This window comes from Rattus rattus, chromosome 13 (genome assembly GCF_011064425.1).
Source record: "Rattus rattus isolate New Zealand chromosome 13, Rrattus_CSIRO_v1, whole genome shotgun sequence".
NCBI classification, from domain to species: Eukaryota; Metazoa; Chordata; class Mammalia; order Rodentia; family Muridae; genus Rattus; species Rattus rattus.
This window is the reverse complement of record NC_046166.1, coordinates 78707920-78727358: the sequence shown is the minus strand read 5'-3', so window position 1 is coordinate 78727358 and position 19439 is coordinate 78707920. Positions and strand designations below refer to the sequence as shown.

The window sequence follows — 19439 nt, the reverse complement described above, 5'->3', positions numbered from 1 at the left end:
CAGAATTAGGATTAGGATTTGTTGGCTGTTTTGTTGGTTTTTGTTTGTTTGTTTTTGTTTTTGGGAGCTCAGAGACTGGTGGGTTTTTCCTGCCCTGGATTGGTGGCTTTTTTAAAAATCCTCTTTTCCATAAACTGTGCTCATGAATTAGGGTAGGAAGTCTTTCCAGCCACGGCCAGCTTTGGCTGAGGCTCCATCTCTGTGGATCTGCTTAAGGAGGCTAGAAAGGAGATGCTACCACTGTGGGGCAGCTCCTGCGGTTGTATTTCACACAGGCTGAAGGCTGAGGAAGGAAAGAAGATGTGAAGATGTACTGTGAACAGCGCCTCACACTGTTCTGACAGGGGCCACCAGTTTGACAGATTTTGGCTTCTTACAGCAGTGCTGTGGGCTGGAGTGGGAAGGAGGGGCTGGCCACTGCTTTGACAGATTTTGGGCATTGCTTAGGGACTACATATAGTGCACATGATCTCAAACAAACACACACACGTTCACATAAAAATTAATAGATCAATTTCTGAAAACCAGTAATAACAAAGGAACCGCATTGCTATTTCCTTCTCAAAAGGAGTGCTGTGATCTCTTCATTTTCTACACCACAAGTCTGTCAGTGGCCCCTCAAAAAATAGAATGAAATTCTTAAAGGTTTACCTCATGAAGACAACTAGGTAGATTTTTATTTCCAGTTACTCTGTATAAGGCAAGGAATAGAAAATGTAAGCCATTTTAAGTATGAGCTGTGTGTAATTAAGCCTCATAAGCTATGACTGAATACTAGCATATCTAATTCTATTATAAAAAAAAAGTAGGCAAAGTAATTATTAAACAAACAGTGCAAACGGTGGTTCTTAAGACTGGCAGAGTGCATTCTTGAAGCCTTGAGCAAAGTATATGAAATTTTTACTAGATTTTCTTCCCTCCCCTTATTTCCTCCTTCCGTTTCTTCCTTCTTTTCATTTCCATGTCTATCAGGCAACCAGTATTATTAACCAAAGTATACCCAAAGGTCATTGCTTGCTGTAGTGGACATGAGATTCATACAACTGAATATTTGGTTCCCAGTTGGTGGTCCCTTTAGGAAGGATTAGGTCATTGTTGGATGAGGTCTGTCACTGGGGGGTAGGCTTTGAGGTTTGTGCACTCTCAGTCTCTCTCACAACACTGTCATTAGGACAAAACAGCAGCCTATGGAATAGGAAAATATGTTTTCCAACCCTACATCTGACAGAGGGCTAATATCCAAAATATATAAAGAGCTCAAGAAGTTAGACATCAACAAAAACAAACCAAATAACTCAATTAAAAAATGGAGTCAACAGAGGAATCTCTAATGGCCAAGAAACACTTTAAGAAATGTTCAATGTTCTTAGTTATCAGGAAAATGAAAATCAAAACGACTCTGAGATTCTCTTTTACACTCATCCTAATGGCTAAGATCAAAAACTCAAGTGACACCACATGCTGGTGAGGATGCAGAGCACGGGGAACACTCCTCCACTGCTGATAGGCGTGCAAACTTGCACGATTGCTCTGGAAGTAAATTTGGTGATTTCTCAGAAAATTGGCAATAGTTTTACCTTAAGACCCAGCTATACCACTCCTGGGCACAGACACAAAAGGTGCTCCATCATACCACAAGGACAACTGCTCAACTACAGCAGCAGCTTTATAGCCAGTAACTGGAAACAACCCAGATGCCAATCAACCAAAGAATGGATAAAGAAAATGGGGTTCATTTATTCAAATTAACTATTTAACTATTAAACTATTTAACTATTAAAAAGGACACCATGAAATTTTCAGGCAAACAGATAGAACTAAAAAATATTATCCCAGTGAAATAACCCATACCCAAACAGACATGCGTGGTATGTATTCACTTATAAGTGGATATTAGCCATAAAGTACAACATACTCACGATACAATCCACAGACCCAAAGAAGATAAATAACAAGGAGGGCCCAAGGGAGGACACTTGAATCTCATTCAGAATGGAAAATAAAATAATCATTTGTGGTGGATGGAGGGAGGAAAACGGGTGGGAGAGGGGATGGGGAAGGGAAGTGTGTGTGTGGGGAGAATCAGGTGTAGGGAGAGTGGGGCATCTCTAGGATGTACCAGAGGCCTGAGATGGGGAGGCTCCCGAGAGTCTGTGACTCTGGAGACTCACAGCAGTGGGGGATATGGGGCCTAAAATGGCCCCCTCCTGGAGCTAAGCAAGACTCCCAGTGGAGGGATAAAGAAACCTACCCACCCACAAAACTTTTGACCTAAAATTTGTCCTGCCTATAAAAGAAGCGCAGAGACTAAGATGGAGCACAGACTGAGGGAATGGCCAACAAATTACTGGCCCAACTCGAGGCCCATCCCATAATGAAGAACCAATCCCTGACACTTTGATGCTCTGTTATGCTCGAAGACTGGAGCCGGCCATAACTGTCCTCTGAGAGGCTCCACCCATCAACTGACCTAAACAGATACAGAGACCCACAGGCAAACATTAGACAGGGCTCAGGGAGTCTTGTGGAAGAGTTGGGGTAAGAATTGAGGGACTCGGAGTGGATAGGGACTCCACAAGAAGACAACAGAGCCAACTCACCTGGACCCTTGGGGGTTTCCAGACTGAACCACCAACCAAAAGCATGCATGGGCTGGACCTAGGCCTCCTGCACAAGTGCAGCTTGGTCTTCATGTGGGTCACCCAAATGAAGTGGGGGCTGTCCCTGATTCTGTTGCCTGTCTGTGAATCCTGTTCCCCTAACTGGGTGAATGGATGTCCCAGGGCAGAGTGGTCAAGGGAGGCTTCTCCTCCTCAGAGAAGGGAAGATTGGGGAGGGATTTGTATGGATGGGAATGGAAGAAGAGGAGGGAGGGGGGCTGCAACTGGGTTGTAAAATAAATAAATTAAGGGGGTGGACAACTTGGGGAGGAAATGGTTTATTTCATGCATCATTGCACATAACAATTCATAATCAAAAACAGGCAGGAACTAAAGCAGGGCAGGGAGCAGGAGGCAAGAGCTGATGCAGAGGCCATGGAAGGGTGCTGCTTGTTGGCCTGAACATCATGGCTTGCTCAGACTCTTTTCTTAGAGAACCTAGGACCACAAGCTCAGGGATAGCACCATCCATGATTAATTAGGTTGTATCCTCCCCATCAATTACTAATTAAGAAAATGTTCTACAGCCTGACAAGATTTTATGAAGGCATTTTCTCAATATAGGTTCAGACCTTTCAGATACCTCTAGCTGTGTACAGATGACATAACATTAGCCAATACAGTAACCATCACCCCAGAAGATAGTCAATGTCTTAGTTAGGGTCTTACTGCTGGGAACAGACACCATGACCAAGGCAAGTCTTATAAAGACAACATTTAATTGTGGCTGGCTTGCATGTTTGGAAGTTCAGTCCATTATCATCAAGGTAGGAACATGGCAGCATCCAGGTAGGCCTGGTGCAGGAGGAACTGAGAGTTTGAAGGCTGTTAACAGAATACTGACTTCTAGGCAGCTAGGATGAGGGTCTTAAAGCCCAAGCCCATAGTGCCACACCTATTCCAACAAGGCCACACCTTCTAATAGTGCCACTCCCTGGCTGATTATACAAACCATCATATCCAAATTCTACGTTCCAATGTAGAAGCAGCTTCATTAGGTTTTTTAAAAAATAGTAACAGAATAAAATAAATCATAAACCAAAACATTCTTCAAATAGATTGGTGGAGATATAAAAGGAGAGTTACAGCCAGGTAGATAACTTTCAGCTGCTGGCAGCCTTCTTAGTTCTTTGATTGGTAGAAACTAGGGTTTATTACGTTAATGCATTCCAAATGCTTTTCAGCTGTATTTGTCTTTTAAATTAAAATTAAATTAAAAATTTCACAAGAAACAAAGTAGAAAAATAAACTCATCTACGGTAGACATTCATGTTTATATTTACATATTAAGAAATGACTACAAGAAAGCTCTACTTTTCGTGCTGTTCATTAAGTCTCCTTTGACAAACACGTCCCCGGTTTCCCTATCCTTTGGGAAACCATCAAGTAAACTCTGTTTCTCTAAGTTCAGTGTTTTACTGTGACTGTTGTTTTGTTTTGTTTTTATGGAGACAGAGTTTCGTGTAGCCCAGATTGGTCTCCAACTTACTAGGTAACCAAGGATGGCCCTTTATTCCCATTGCTCCTGCTCCTCCCACTCAATGCACCATCACTCCTGACTTGTAAATGCAACTTTTAATATTTCATATATAAAAAAAATTCATATATGACAGTATACAAGTTTAGCCTTATAGCCACTTTAAAACTGACTTGACTCCTCATTTTCACATCAGAAAAACTGGCTGTTTTCTAAGGCAGTAAACTGTATATATGAAACTTTTGGCTGTCCGCACAGTACATTGGTTGCAGAATTAAGTCACACCTGTGATTTCTCACTTCAACCGAACTCTCTTCGTTACACATTATAACTGAATGTGTTCATATAAACTAGCTTTTATAAAAATCACTAGGGTCAGATGTGGTGGCTCATGCCTTTAACCCCGGTACAGGTGGAACTCTGAATGGGAGGGAGGCTGGCCTGGTCTACACAGTGAGTTTCAGATCAGCCAGGTCTATGTATAGCTCCTGACTCAAAACAAAAAAGGAACTGGGGATGTAGCTCAGTGGTAGAGAGCTTTCCTAGCATACGTAAGGACACAGTTTGGCAAATAAAAATTAAAAATGGAATCCCCATGACAAGGTACAAAGAACCTGAGGGTTAGAAAATCTGGGCTATTTCTATTTCTGGATTCTATTCGAACGCGGCTCTGCTGTTATCTGTCCTCGGTGTTTAGGATCAGAGTTCAAGGTTGTTTTTAAAAAGGAGAAATGTAGCACATGATCCCTTAGATGTAGGGGGGGGGGGGACAAACAAACTTGGCTCAGCAAATAGATGAATGCAAAGCTCCCTGGGTCCCTTCCATTTGGGGGAATGTCCGCCCAGACCCAGCCCCTTCTCTCGGGAAGTTGAGTCAAAGGACGGAGGGTGAGAGTGGGGCCAAGCCCGGCGCACCACTCCCCAAGCAGGGACCGCGTCCTAAGGCTGGCCAGGCCCGGCGGCAACCACGGCACAGCCCTTCGGCGCGGGCTGAGGTGCTCACCTTCCTTCCAGGACGCCGGTTCCTCCTCCGCCGCCAACTCAGGTCTCGGTGGAACCATAGCGTCAGGTTCCAGAACTACACCCGCCTGCAAATCATCAGCCATTTCGAATTTACGCGGGCGGCTGTCACAAACCGGAACGCGATGACGACATCGCCAGCGTCCGCACTCGGATAGAGGAGCCTCGTCGGCTTTCAGCAACTGCTCTGACAGTGCGTTAGCGCCACCTATGGGATCGGCGGACTCTTCTGGACCAAGTTCTTCACAGTCTGGTTTAGCCAAAGAGAAGCAAGTTGAATGTTGATATAATTTGGAATTATTTCTCAAAAATCATCAAGGAGAACTTGGATGTTGAGCATAGTAGAAAAGATAATGAAAGCGAAAGGATTAAGATATGCCATATTGATTGACTCTATTTTCTGTTTGCTTAAAGAGTTATTAGACTAGATGGCCTTGGCAACACCTTTAAAATTTCCAGGGCCTTGGCCATCATCCAGAGGTATTAACCGAAGTAATTGGCAAGTTATGTCTAGAATAACTATTTTCTGCTAGCAATGCTTCAAGTTTACTCTAACACTCATTTTACTTTGGTGTACCTTAGTGGGTTTTGCCTTTAAAACTATATAATTCTGAGCTTTGTCACCAGTGACTTTTTAGAGGCTCAAGTCTGCTTTTCAATAAAAGGGACTTAAAAGTCTTAATTGGCCTCATTAGTATGGTTGTCAATTACAATGGATAATTACAAGAAGTAAAAAAAAAGACATAAAAACAAAAACATGTATGTGTTTCAGCCACTGCTAGTGAGTGCTATTGCCATGAAAAAAATTCCCTTCATGACTCAGGAGCTGGCTACTGGATGAAACAGTATTATAATGTTGGCATTAGCAGCTCTGTCACTGTCACCAACAAGAACCAGACACTGGGCAGTTTCAAGTAATGTTATATTTAGATGGGCTGTGGTGGCGCATGCCTTTAATTCGAGTACTCTAGAGGCAGAGGCAGAGACAGAGACAGGAGGTAGGTCTCTAGGAGTTCCAGGCCAGATCGCTCTACAAATCAAATTCCAGTCCAGTTAGGGTGACATGGTAAAAAATTGTCCCAAAATGTTATATTTAGTATGGTAATTGATTAGCTTTTAGTAAATTAAACTGTAACTGTAACAGTATTTACTATGCAAAATACTGCCAGCAACTTTTACCTGCAATATCTTATTTAAACTTCAAAAATCATTCTATGGAGCTGGAAAAATGTTTCAGCTGATGCGATATTCGCTAGGCAAGCATAAGGACATGTTTGGTCCCCAAACCCACATAAAAAACTAGATATGGTAGTAACCATTTGTAATCCCAATGCTGGAAGGATGGTTTGGAGACAGGACCACCCTGGATCTTACTGGCCAGCAAGTCTATACAAATTGGCAAATTTCAGGTTCAGTGAGAGATCTTAGCTCAAAAAATAAGGTGGGGAGCCATAGAAAAAGATAGACCTAAACCTCTGTCGTCTACAAGTATGTCCTCACACTCAAATGAACATGCATGTACCACAGACACATAAATATTTGTAAATTACACATAAATATTTTATAAGTCTTCTTGAATTGGTCTTGTTATCCCCCAGTAATCTGCCCCTTGCTATGTACTCAAGAAGTCTGTTTTCTTTAAAAGAAAAAAAAAGTTCCAATGAGATAAGAAGTAGCAGTACAGACTACTCACTTCACAATGAGGTGCAGAAGTCGTGAAGAACTTGAGTACTTTCTCTAAGCTATCTCAATAGCTTTTGCATGGAATCTTGCTCTGGTGGCTGCTGTTAGTCATCAAGATGTCTGTGTTTGGAGCGACTGATTAAGGCCTGGCATGAAAATTCTAGAGAGTTGTGGTTTTTCCCCTTAGTCTCGTAGACCCTTCTCAGTGGCTCCCAAGAGACAAAGTTTCTTTTGTTCAGCTCATTTTTCTCTCTACATTGCCCTCTTCAGTGCCTTGCCACAAGTTTCTCAGTAGCACCTGAACTTCTTTCTCATCCTCGATGTCACTTCTTGAGTTATGTTGTATGGAAAAAATATATTTTCATTAACAGAAGAAAAGAAAAGAATTGTCAGAATTAAGCCTTTAGTCTTCTGTAGACTAGTCTAATCCAACGTTGTGGGAAGCTGTGCTATTCCAAGGAGAGTTCAGCCTGGAAGAGTGGAAGCATCAACAGCCCACCTCCCAGCATAGTCTGCTCTGTACTGTATAATCTGTTTAAATCCAAATTCTGATATTAGTATTTTATTTCTTATAAAACCTCACAGTATTGTTTTTCTGAAAATTTCCAATGACAAATTCTCACTAGGTGTCCTAGAGTGGCCTGGAATTTGCTGTGTAGTGTAGACTGGCCCTGAACTCATAACCTTCCTGCTGGAATTACAGGTCTACATTACCACACTTAGCCTAGCTTGTCTTATTTTCAGAATAAACTTTTAGCCTTTTAATCACTCTTCTTCAGCTTCATCCTCTGATCTTTTCATACTTTCCATAGACAGATTTTTCTATCCTTGTTTTTAGATGTCTATAGATCTCAGTTCATGAACTTCAAGCACTTTCTATATACAGTCCCTTATTTTCCTCACTTGGGCTCCTGTGTTTAGTAATAGAAAATCCACTAATTCAATTGTAGACAATTCTAGAAAGCTTCTATGACTCAGTTACTTACTTCTCTATTACTATGATAAAACACCATGATCAAGGAAACTGATAAAAGAAAGTGTATAATTTGGTTTATGGTTCAAGAGGATTAGAGTCCTTTATGGATGAGGGAAGGCAAGGCAGCAAGAACAGCTGAGAGCTCACATCTGGAACCTCCTGTGTAAATCAGAGTGCTCTGGAGATGGTGGGAGGCTTTTGAAGCTTCAAAACCTCAAATATATGAGCCTATGGCAGTAATCTGTATTCAAGCCACCACATTCTATTCCCTGGCCCCTATAGGCTTATAGCAATATTATATTGCAAAAATGCATCTAGTTCAGTTTCAAAAGTCCCCACAGTTTATCACAGTTTCAGTTTAAAAGTCCAAAATGCAAATTTTCTTCTGAGCCTCATGGCAATCTTTTAACTGTAATCCCCTGTAAAATCAAAATATAAAAGCAGATCATATACATTCAACATACAGTGGCAGAGACTATATATTGCCATTCAAAAGGGGAGCACAGAGGACATGGTGAGGAAATGCTGGACCAACGTAAGACTGAAAACCAGCAGGGAAATCTCAAAATTCTGCATCTCCGTACATGGTGTCAAAGTGTTTCTCATGTCAGAAAGGGCGTCAGATCCTTTGGAACTGAAGTTAATGATGTTTGTGAACGACCATGTGTGTTCTGAGAATCAAAATGTGTCCTTAGGAAGAGCAGTCAGTGCTCTTGACCATTACTCCATCTCTATATTACACGTTCTAACAGTTATCTTGCTTATTTATTTACTTGCTTATATGCCTTGCTCTACTCCTAAGATTAGGTCATTTGTGAGCATACACTGCAGTACCTAGAGTCTTAGAGTATGGCTAGGGTGGTATGATTGCCTGGTGGGTAGTTTGCTTTGGGATGGGTGAACAAATGAAGAGATTTGCCACTCATCTGCTTGTTCACTGTGATGCCTGTTGCAAAATGTAGGGTCTGTGTGTAGATTATATAGAACTTTATTTATAATAAAACACAAAGGGTGTTTGTAAGTAGGCCTAACGTGGGTAAATACGAATTTAATGTTGTTAACATTTACTCCCTACAGAAAGGATTCTTTCATAATTCTCATGCCATGGGTGTTGTTTCTGGGGACTTCAGCATCCTTCCTCCTGAAATAAAGCATGAATCATGGCTATGAAGGAGTTTACCAAGAAAAGATGAACAAGGGGCAAAGCACCCAGCCGTGCACAGTAGCACACCAATGCTTAGAATTAAGAATTCAGCAAAACTTAAGGAAGAGAAAATAGGTAGGTGGCAGAATCTAAGTCTTCACTTTACACATTATTCCAGTTGCAAGGACACAGCATTTGTGTATCTCATGTCTCGTGCAATATAGTTTGTTTACTTATTCATTGTAACTCATAAACATTCAAATAAGTCTTCTTCACTTTCCGTCCACGACTAGACCTTTCTACTGTGTGCTCACAGCACCTTGTAACATGTTATTCTAGTTCTCAGAACAGAACATCCTAATCACTCTTCGCGTGTACATCGGTATTTCACATAGTAAGTTCCCAGCATGATATGGCTCTTGGGCTAGTTCATCAGCCTTACTTTAAACCACAGCATACACTGTCTACAAAAAGTAATCATTCATGGAAAATACTTGCAACTTGAAATTTCAGATATGAAATTACGTATGTGATCTTCTCCTTTGTGAATGGTGAGAGCAGGTCCACCTGAGTGTGGAACTCCCAACGGTGACTTCAAAGTCATAGGAAGGTGGAGCTGGTGCAATATGTATAGTTGTGTGTTGTTGAACATGTCCTGATTGTGCTGCTTTTGATATCTTAGTTCATGCTCCCATTTAGCACTTGACTTTAGTTTCTGATGTGTGAGTTCCATTTACCTTCTGGTTGCCAACCTCTGCTATTTTCAGCAGAAACACTGGGACAAAAAGTAAATCTGAAGCTTCCCTTTATTAATTAGTGTAATGAGTTTTTTAATTTGCTGTGGTCTTTTGAATGCTTCTTATACTGGTACCAGAAAGATGAAAAAAGCCATACATGTCACTAACTTTTTATTTTCTATGTACCCATTGAAGATAAGAAAAAAATAAATTGTATAGAAATGATACTCTTAGGGTTTTTTTTTTTAATTTAAGAAAGGTTTATTTTCCCCAATAAGAAAGAAAGCCCAATAAAAACCGAAAGACTCTTTTTTGTTAAAGCAAACAAAACAAATATTAAATATGTGATGAAACCGTCATGGTCGTTAAGTGGTAAAATACCCTTTTTACTTTCTTCCTCTCCATACCCGCCCCACACACACTCCGCCCCTCGCCTCCCTGTCTCACCCCACTGGCTTTGAACTCTTGAACTCTTATGGTAGAAAATGATCTTGAATCTGGGATTCGACTCTAATTTCTTTTTTTTTTAAAATTTTTTATTATATATTTCTTTACTTACATTTCAAAGGTTATTCCCCTTCCCGGTTTCCTGTTCGTAAGCCCTCATTCCCTCCTCTCCCCCTCCCCCATACGGGTATTCCCCTCATGCATCCCCCTTATTGCCTTTCCCCATATTCCCCTGCACTGGGGGTCCAACCTTGGCAAGACCAAGGGCTTTCCCTTCCACTGGCACCCCAACAAGGCTATTCTATGCTACATATGCAGTTGGAGCCCTGGGTCAGTCCATGTATAGTCTTTTGGTAGTGGTTAGTCCCTGGAAGCTCTGGTTGGTTGGCATTGTTGTTTTTATGGGGTTGCAAGCTCCTTCAACTCTTTCAATCCTTCCTCTAATTCCCCCAAAGGGGGTCCTAGTCTCAGTTCGGTGGTTTGCTGCTAGTATTGACCTCTGTATTGGACATGCTCTGGATGTGTCTCTCAGGAGAGATCTATATCCAGTCCTTTTCCACATACTTTTTTTTTTTTTTTTGGTTCTTTTTTTCGGAGCTGGGGACCGAACCCAGGGCCTTGCGCTTCCTAGGTAAGCGCTCTACCCCTGAGCTAAATCCCCACCCCCAACTTTTTTTTTTTTTTTTTTTTTTTTTAGCTTCATCAATCTTATCTAGTTTTGGTTGATTATATATATATATATATATCAACATCTCAATCTCACATGTGTATCAGACTCTGAATGGCCATTTCTTGAGTCTCTGCTTTAAACTTTGTTTCCATATCTCCTCCTATGAATATTTTTCCCCCTTTTAAGAAGGAGTGGGAGCATCTGTATTTTGGTCATTCTTCTTCCTGTGGTCTGTAGATTGCATCTTGGGTAATTTGAGCTTTTTGGCTAATATCCACTTATCAATGAGTGCATACCAAGTGTGTTTTTCTGTGATTGAGTAACCTCACTCAGGATGATATTTTCTATGATTCATTCCATTTGCCTATGAATTTCTTGAAGTCACTGTTTTTGATAGCTGAGTAGTACTCCATTGTGTAGATGGACCACATTTTCTGTATCCATTCCTCTGTTGAAGGGCATCTGGGTTCTTTCCAGCTTCTGGCTATTATAAATAAGGCTGCTATGAACATAGTGGAGCACGTGTCTTTGTTGTATGTTGAAGCATCTTTTGGGTATATGCCCAAGAGAGGTATACCTGGGTCCTCAGGTAGTTCAATGTCCAATTTTCTGAGGAACCTGCAGACTGATTTCCAGAGTGGTTGTACCAGTTTGCCATCCCACCAACAATGGAGGAGTGTTCCTCTTTCTCCATATCCTTGCCAGCATCTGCTGTCACCTGAGGTTTTTTATCTTAGCTATTCCGACTGGTGTGAGGTGGAATCTCAGGGTTGTTTTGATTTGCATTTCCCTAATGACTAAGGATGTTGAACATTTCTTTAGGTGCTTTTTGGCCATTCGATAATCCTCAGCTGAAAATGTTTTGTTTAGCTCTGTACCCCATTTTTAATAGGGTGATTTGGCTCTCTGGAGTCTAACTTCTTGAGTTATTTGTATATTTTGGTTATTAGCCCTCTATCAGATGTAGGATTGGTAAAGATCTTTTCCCAATCTGTTGGTTGCTGTTTTATACTAATACTGAAGAAAAGGTCATACTGAAAGACCCTCAGTGAGAATCTTCCCTCGGGAAGGAGATCCCCAAGCCCAATGACCAGGCCGAGACCACTGGATGCAGTCAGCAAGAGGGTTTATTGTCCGGATACACAGGTACCTGAGGGCATCTCAGTCAGCTCGGAAGGACTGGCATGCCCAGCAGAACCAGGGACGGGTTTTTATAGGGTTCTGGGGAGCAGAAGCAGGCATACAGAAGCAGATGCATGGTTACAGGGACTTGATTGGTGGATTTGAATGAGGCACGGATGCATGGTTACACTCAATTGGCTATTTCAAACATATTCAAATGAGATTAAAACACAGCAAAAGAGTACGTGCAGGCTGGGGTGTCTGGAATGTCAGGGGCTAGGGGCTTATCCCTTCCTGCCAGATGGCCTATGAGTCAGTTCCGATACCTCGGGCTGGTTCTGCATTCCTTCTTCCTTATCTTTGTGGTCTGTCAGTTTTAACGGCGGGGCAGACCCCACAGGGCCTGGGTGTGTCTGGACCTGCCCCGGCCTGTTTCAGCTCTGAGTCTGTGAATCTTAAGACTTACTTTTTACTTTTATAGTTGTGGACCTTAAGCTCGTATAATTTTCCTTTTAAGGGGGGATCGTTCAATACAGAGGTTGTCCTACCTGGGGATCTATCCCATATGTAGCCACCAAATGCAGCCACTATAGCTGATGCCAAGAAGTGCTTGCCGACAGGAATCTGATACGGGTGTCCCCTGAGAGGTTCTGCCAGAGCCTTACTGATACAGATGATTATGCTTGCAGCTATCCATTGGATTACTATGGGACCCCAGTGGAGGAGTTAGAGAAAAGACTGAAGGGGCTGAAGGGGTTTGCAACCCCATAGGAAGAACAACAATACCAACCAACCAGATCCCACCAGAACTCCCAGGGACCAAACCACCAAAAGTTACCAGAATTGTATCTTTTATGTTGACCTTTGACCATTTATTAATCTGCAAATCCTTTAATATTTATTTAAAATGTCTGAAGGCATTTTTCAAAAGTACATGGCACTATTCACTAGAAGATTCAGATGAATGACAGCCTCTTACTTAACGGAGTGGTTTACACTTTTAAGTTTTGCTGAGAGGTTTTCATGGTAGCCCTTAAATGGAAGTGTAGACTCACTTGTCATAGCTGTTTGATAACTAGCATTCTTTTCTCTCTGTGTGTGTGTGCTTCTGTGCTCTGACCCTTTCAGTTTCTATTGTTCCTATTGACCTTAAAGGTAGGGAAGAGTCTAGCAGCAGAGACGTCACTGCTGAATTCTCACAAAAAGCGCCACTGAAATGTGGCAGAATCTTGCTAATTTTCACTATGCACTTGAATTCCTTTTCACCCCCAAGAGATCAAGAATACCTGGTAAGTTTTAAATCATTATCAGTAAATATCAATAGCTGCAAAACAATACTGACTTTTTTACATAAAACGTTTTGGTTCTCTGCTCCTCCCTGTTCCAGAGACAACTGCATCTTCTGGTGCAGTGCCAGACAAGATGGTGAAGGTCGTTGTGAACGTATTTGGCCGTATTGGGTGCCTGGTTACCAGGGCTGCCTTCTGCTCTGCATCTGGCAGAGTGGAGATTGTTGCCATCAACAACCCTTTCACTGACCTCAGCTTCATGGTCTACATGTTCCAGGATGACTCTACCCATTGCAAATCAATGGCACAGTCAAGGCTGAAAATGGGAAGCCATCACCATCTTCCAGGAGTGAGATCCCGCTAACATCAAGTGGGGTGATGCTGGTGCTGAGTATGTGGAGTCTACTGGCATCTTCACCACCATGAAGAAAACTGGGATGCACCTGAAGGTTGGGGCCAAAAGGTTCATCGTCTCCACCCCTTCGCCCATGTTTGTGATGGGTGTGGACCACAAGAAATAGTCAACTCACTCAAGACTGTAAGCAATGCATCCTGCACCACCAATTGCTGGCCAAGGTCATCCATGACAACTTTGGCATCGTGGAAGGGCTCATGGCCACAGTCCATGCCATCACTGCAACTCCAAACACTGTGGATGACCCCTCTGGAAAGCTGTAGCATGGTGGCCATGGGGTAGCCCAGAACATCATCTCTGCACCCATTGGTGCTGCCAAGCCTATGGGTAAGATCATCCCAGAGCTGAATGGGAAGCTCAATGGCATGGTCTTCTGTGTTCCTACCCCTAATGTATCGGTTGTGGATCTGACTAGAAGGTGACCCCAAATGGCTGTAACAAGCAGTTTTTATACTTTTTAGTGGTACAGGTTCCATCAGCAAGGTTACAGTTTAAACTTATATGGCATGCTTTGAGCTTTATCTGGGACCAGAGGGGCATGTGAATATCAGTCAGTACATTCTGCAGATTTTCAAGAATATCCTGTCCCTGCTTTTCCTGGGAATTGTGGGTGGAGAATGGAACTTGGCCTAGCCTTGACCCGAGGCACGAAGCTGGTACTTGGCCTAATCTTGACCTGAAGCAGTGGGTGTAAAACTGGCAAAAGGCCCTAGGGTCTCCATAACCTACCTACTTTCTGTCAGCCCAAGCCTCTTAATAGCTCTTACACTTCAGTGAGAAATAGGGTCCTTCAGAAAGAATGAATAAAAATTATTTTTTGAACTGTGTACTGCCAAGTCCTGCTTGACCATGTGGAAGGGGTGGTGCAACATGGTTTCCTGCTCCTTCAACAGGCAGCAGGGCATGTTACTCCACCAGTATTGACAGTTGCTGGGTATGAGGCTTGTTTGTGGTGTGTGTGTGTGTGTGTGTGTGTGTGTGTGTGTGTGTGTGGTGTGTACTTTTTCTTTATGTTCCTCCTTCAGGAAATATTCTCCCCGAGGAGGTTATCTGGGAATGTTCTCCTGGTCAAGTTTAATGACTCCATGATAATTTGAAGCAGCCTGAGTCTGGGATATGGAGTGTGTCTATGTCCTTAACAAAAATGGTAAACACTGAGACTTTCAGGGTAGCCTTTAAGGCTGTGGAAAAGAATTCTGAGAACATGGGTTTAACTATGCAAAATATAAGAATGCAATCTGAATTATATGAGGAGTTCCATGGACCTAAAAGAACAAAGGCACCATTAGACGGCTTATCAGAAAGATACTAAGGAGGGAGATAAAGAGATTTAGGGAGGTGATTGCAGGGCAAGATCCCTCCCAACTAAGTTTATTGTCTATGCTTACTTGGCAGGCAGATCTCTGAATTCATTTGCAATGTTAAAAAACATGTGCTTGTACTCAGGAGGTCTTGGAATGCTGATTTGTGGGTTAATCAAATACCTGGAGTAAATGACCAAATTGATATGTGAATAAAAGATTCTCCGCCTGGGTCTCTGAGAGCAGAGCTATCTGGAGAGCTGTCTGGAGAACTCTACAGAAAGCTGTCTCAAGCAGAGGGTTGTCTAAAAAAGCTGTCTTGAGAAGATCACAGGCCATCAGCTTGTACCCTCTGATTGACTTCAAGTCCTTTTTGCTCCATCCTCAAACATCCCTTCTCTCAGGAACCCCTCTCCAAGTTGAGGCTGGTCCTTGACAGCGTACTAGAAGTTCATTGTTGGGACTACTGCCTTCCCTGCAAGCCTCACAGCTGACAGGGAAATGATTCATATGAGGTGAAGTACCATTTCAGTGGTACGGGTTTGAAACTTATAGAGTTTCATGTCCAGAATTTGCACATTTAAGTACAATAAAACTTTAGAAAAATCTTTCCACACGAAAATCATTAAAACAACGCTTTAGGCACAGCTATGTCAACCCCCTTAGCAAAGTAGCAGGGCACCTCTGAGCTTTACTATAAGAATGAGTTCTATTGATTACTAAACAGGGCTCAGGGCAAGGCCTCATGAGGAAGGATTTGTAATAAGCATAGAGATAGATTCTATTGATGAAGGATGCGAAGTACACAGAACCCTTTTCATGAGAATGATTTCTATTCATTCATTCATAAGCTCAGGATAAAGTTTTAACCAATGCTCAGGATATTGGGGGATTCAGGAAGGCTGGCTCCTTAGAATAACAAAAAGATCACCAGATTGTGAGACAACATCCACCCTAGCTGTCCAGGTAACCAGGCAGCAGTCACTTTTTTGCCTTTGAAGAAAATAGACCCATATGTTTAACAAATCTGGTTCCTTCAGTGTGTTCCTTAAGCTGTGCCTTCTACAATTGTGCCCCGGCCTGCGGGGGTTCAGGGGAGACCGGGGAGGGGACTAAAGAATGGGGGACAGGAGGTGCGAAGAAGGAGAGTAAGGTCTGACCAAGCTCTCTACCGGGAGTTCCCAAGGCAGGTTCCGGAAATATACATCCCAATTCCGTGGCTGCTTAAGCCAGCTGTCCCTGTGGTAACTTTTCTGACACCCCCTGCTTAAAACCCAAAAGGTCAGGATTGTGAGGCCCCGCTTTCAAGGTCTGTATTCGAACCGAAAATCAAGAGCTTTTGCTCTTCTGCTCCACGGGAGGTTTCTGTCCTCCCTGAGCTCGCCTTAGGACACCTGCGTTACCATCTGACAGGTGTAGGTCAATCTCCCCACCTGGCACTGTCCCGGGCGGGTCGCGTCCGCGCGTGCAGACGGGCGCTTGGCACCAGGAGCGAGAGCCCCTTTGGGTTCCCTTCCGCCGCCGCCTCACCCGGTCAGTGAGAGTAGTGAGCGGTATTTCATCAGCGGCCGGCGAGGCCAGCGGACCCTGCCCGACCCCTCGCGGAGAACCGGGGGACGCAGGGTCTGGCAGGAAGATGGAGACAGAATCGCAGACTGAAGGAGCTCGAGAATGGCACTGGAGGGCCTCCCCCCACCCCCATCAAGCTCTCAAATTTGATTTCCCTGCAGTGACTTTTAAAGACAAGCAAGCCAGAAGGCCATGCAGGGCCCAAGACCAATTCCACTACTGACACCACCCTCTCATTGTTCTTTAGGTTCCTATATAACCCTAAACCTCAAATTTCAGGTGTGTTGATAAGAACAGATAACTGGCTTGGTTTCTCAGACGGTGTAAGTGGGCTTTGAAACATTCCTGAGACAGAGGGTGTGTAAGCGGGCTCGGCTCCCGGCACAATTGTATGATAATATTAATATTTTGAAGTAAAATGCTCGAATCTTAACTATAAACGTAACACCATTTTCTAGTTCACCAATCTTTTAAATGTTCAATTTCATTTTCAACAATGAATCATAACTTCTGAGGAATGAATTCTTTGCAAATTATATTTATAGCATAGTGACCTCCTTTATAGAATACAGCGAAACTCTGAGTCTTATAGGATCCAGGAATTCCCACCAGATTGTATGGGTATTTCTATCATAATACAGTTAAAAGATTCTTATGATCAATCTTGTGGTGCTATTGTCTTCTGATTTAAATAAGTAGCTAATACTGTTTTAAAAATTATTTCATATGTTTGGGTGTTTTGTCTGTATGTATATCTGTGCACCACCTGCATGCTTGGTGCCTATGGAGGTCAGAGGAGAGCATTGGAGTCCACAAAACTGGAGTTACAGATGGTTGTGAGCTGCTCTGTGGGTTCTAAGAATTGAACTCAGGTTCTCTGAAAGAGCAGCCAGTGCTCTTAACTGCTGAGCCATCTCTCCAACGCCAATGACTATTACTTAAAAGTGATTACCTCAAAATCTTGCCTAGAAGTTCATACGGAAAAAGAAGCTATGTTTTGAGATGAAGTAACTGTGAATACTTTAAATGTCCCTCATGTTAGATCCAGACAAATTACTGTTTTTCCTTATAAAGATTTCTTTATAAGGTAGTTTAAAGGAAATTTGAATATTTAATCAGTTTTCCCTTAAAGATTATATTCTTTATACAAATTATTTCAAGAGTCAATTTCAGTGTATTCTGTTTGCATAATATAAATTGTTGTAATTTTATGAGGTTGTTTCTTCTAGAATATTTATGTGCAAAAGAATAGCTGAACATGGTAGCCCATGCCTTTAATCCCAGCACTTGGGAGGCACAGAGAAGCCCTGTCTCAGAGGAAACAAACAAAAATAGATTATATGAAAGGGTTTTGTAATAAAAGAGCATCTTGGTAACAAGGACCAGGGAATGCCACAAAAATCATACCATGCAACAGATACGCAAGAAATGTATCTCAGGTGTGTGTGCAAAATGGCTGCCTGTGAGCTGGAATGGAAAGCAGAGTCACTGAAGGTGAGAAGGAACCTGGTTCCATAACGTGGGTAGTTCTTAGTTAACCAACAATGTCAAGAGTAAACATTACTAATGAAAATTTACTTATCGTCATAATGTTTTCTATAGGACACAAATCACCTTCCATAAATACTTTTATTAATTATTTACTTTTACATGTATACATGTGTTGTATGCACGGATGTATATATGTAAGAATGCATGCGTGTGTGTGTGTGTGTGTGTGTGTGTGTGTGTGTGTGTGTGTACCTGTATGTGGAGGCCAAAGATTCAAAGTTGGTATCAGATATTTTCCTGGATGATTGTCTACTCATTTTACTGAGGAAAGTTCTCATGCTGAACCTAGAATTCACTGACAGATAATCTGGAAATATAGTTTGCCCTGGAGATCCACTGTGTCTGCTTCTTGAGCACTGGGTTTGCAGGTAAGCCACCATGTTATGTTTACATAGATTCTAGGGAACCAAACTCTGGTTCTCATGCAACGACTTTATCCACTGTTCTATCACCCTAGCCTATTTTTTTCAAATGGCCGTATATGCTGAATACAGTTGTGCTCTGTTAGAGTCTGTAAGCAATCAATAATGGTTAGAGTTGCTTAATAAATTATCTTTGAAGATATTTATCTTGGGAGTTTAATTTTCAATTATAATAGAACATTCATATGTGTTGTTAAAATTTCATTTTCTTGTGGAAGTAAAGTTTCATCCTTATCAAAAGGAAATGGTAAATTCTGTTTATTCAGAAATAGTGAAAAGTCAGAGATGCTGGCTGTTACACAATTGTTAGACAACAGTATTAATGTGATCAATTACCTTATAAAATAATGTGCAAAGTCAGAGACATCAGACTTCAACGTAGATATTCATCAGTAAAGTTTTTATAACAAAGACTAGAGCTCTTAGAGACTCTCCTGGGGTTTGTTGTGCTCTAACATCTATTAATCCCTGGTACCTTAGGAGACTTGTCAAAGGAGTATTACCTTTATAAAGAGTAGGCAAGGAGGCTCAAGAGGAGAAATTCAGTTAAAGGGCAAGGAAGCAATTAATGTCTCTGGTTTTTCCTAGTAAATGCTGCCACTCTCACCCCATCAGTTTCAGTAAATCAAAAGCATATAGTGAGATAAAAGTTAAAGTTAAAATAAAACACATTACCAGCATAATTTGGTTCTTGGATGTAATGCTTATGATTGCTTAAGGAGACTGTCAGTGAAATGTATCGGCAGACACTGCTCTTGATGAAGAACAACCATTGTTCACTCTGCTTTCTCTGCATCTCTGAGAGCCAATGTTTGTGGGAGAAAGAAAGTAGGCATTAGAAAGTTATACCTGGTTCCAAAATAACAACATAAAGATACCCAATTATAGACAGCACAGGGGCATAGAAATATCTTTTGTTCCTAATAATCAGAAGTCATAAAATATATACTACTATA

At 41.9% G+C, this 19439-nt stretch overlaps 1 protein-coding gene across 1 annotated transcript in view; it reads right to left on the bottom strand.

Annotated features, from left to right (window-relative positions):
- Positions 1-5263, bottom strand: part of Shcbp1 (SHC binding and spindle associated 1) — a 30410-nt gene extending 25147 nt beyond the window's left edge. Inside the window, exon 1 of the mRNA XM_032919270.1 lies at positions 5141-5263. Within this exon, the coding sequence (XP_032775161.1) occupies positions 5141-5243 (103 nt within the window). The 5' untranslated portion in view covers positions 5244-5263. The remainder of the gene's footprint in view (positions 1-5140) is intronic.
- Between the last annotated feature and the right edge of the window lie 14176 nt (positions 5264-19439).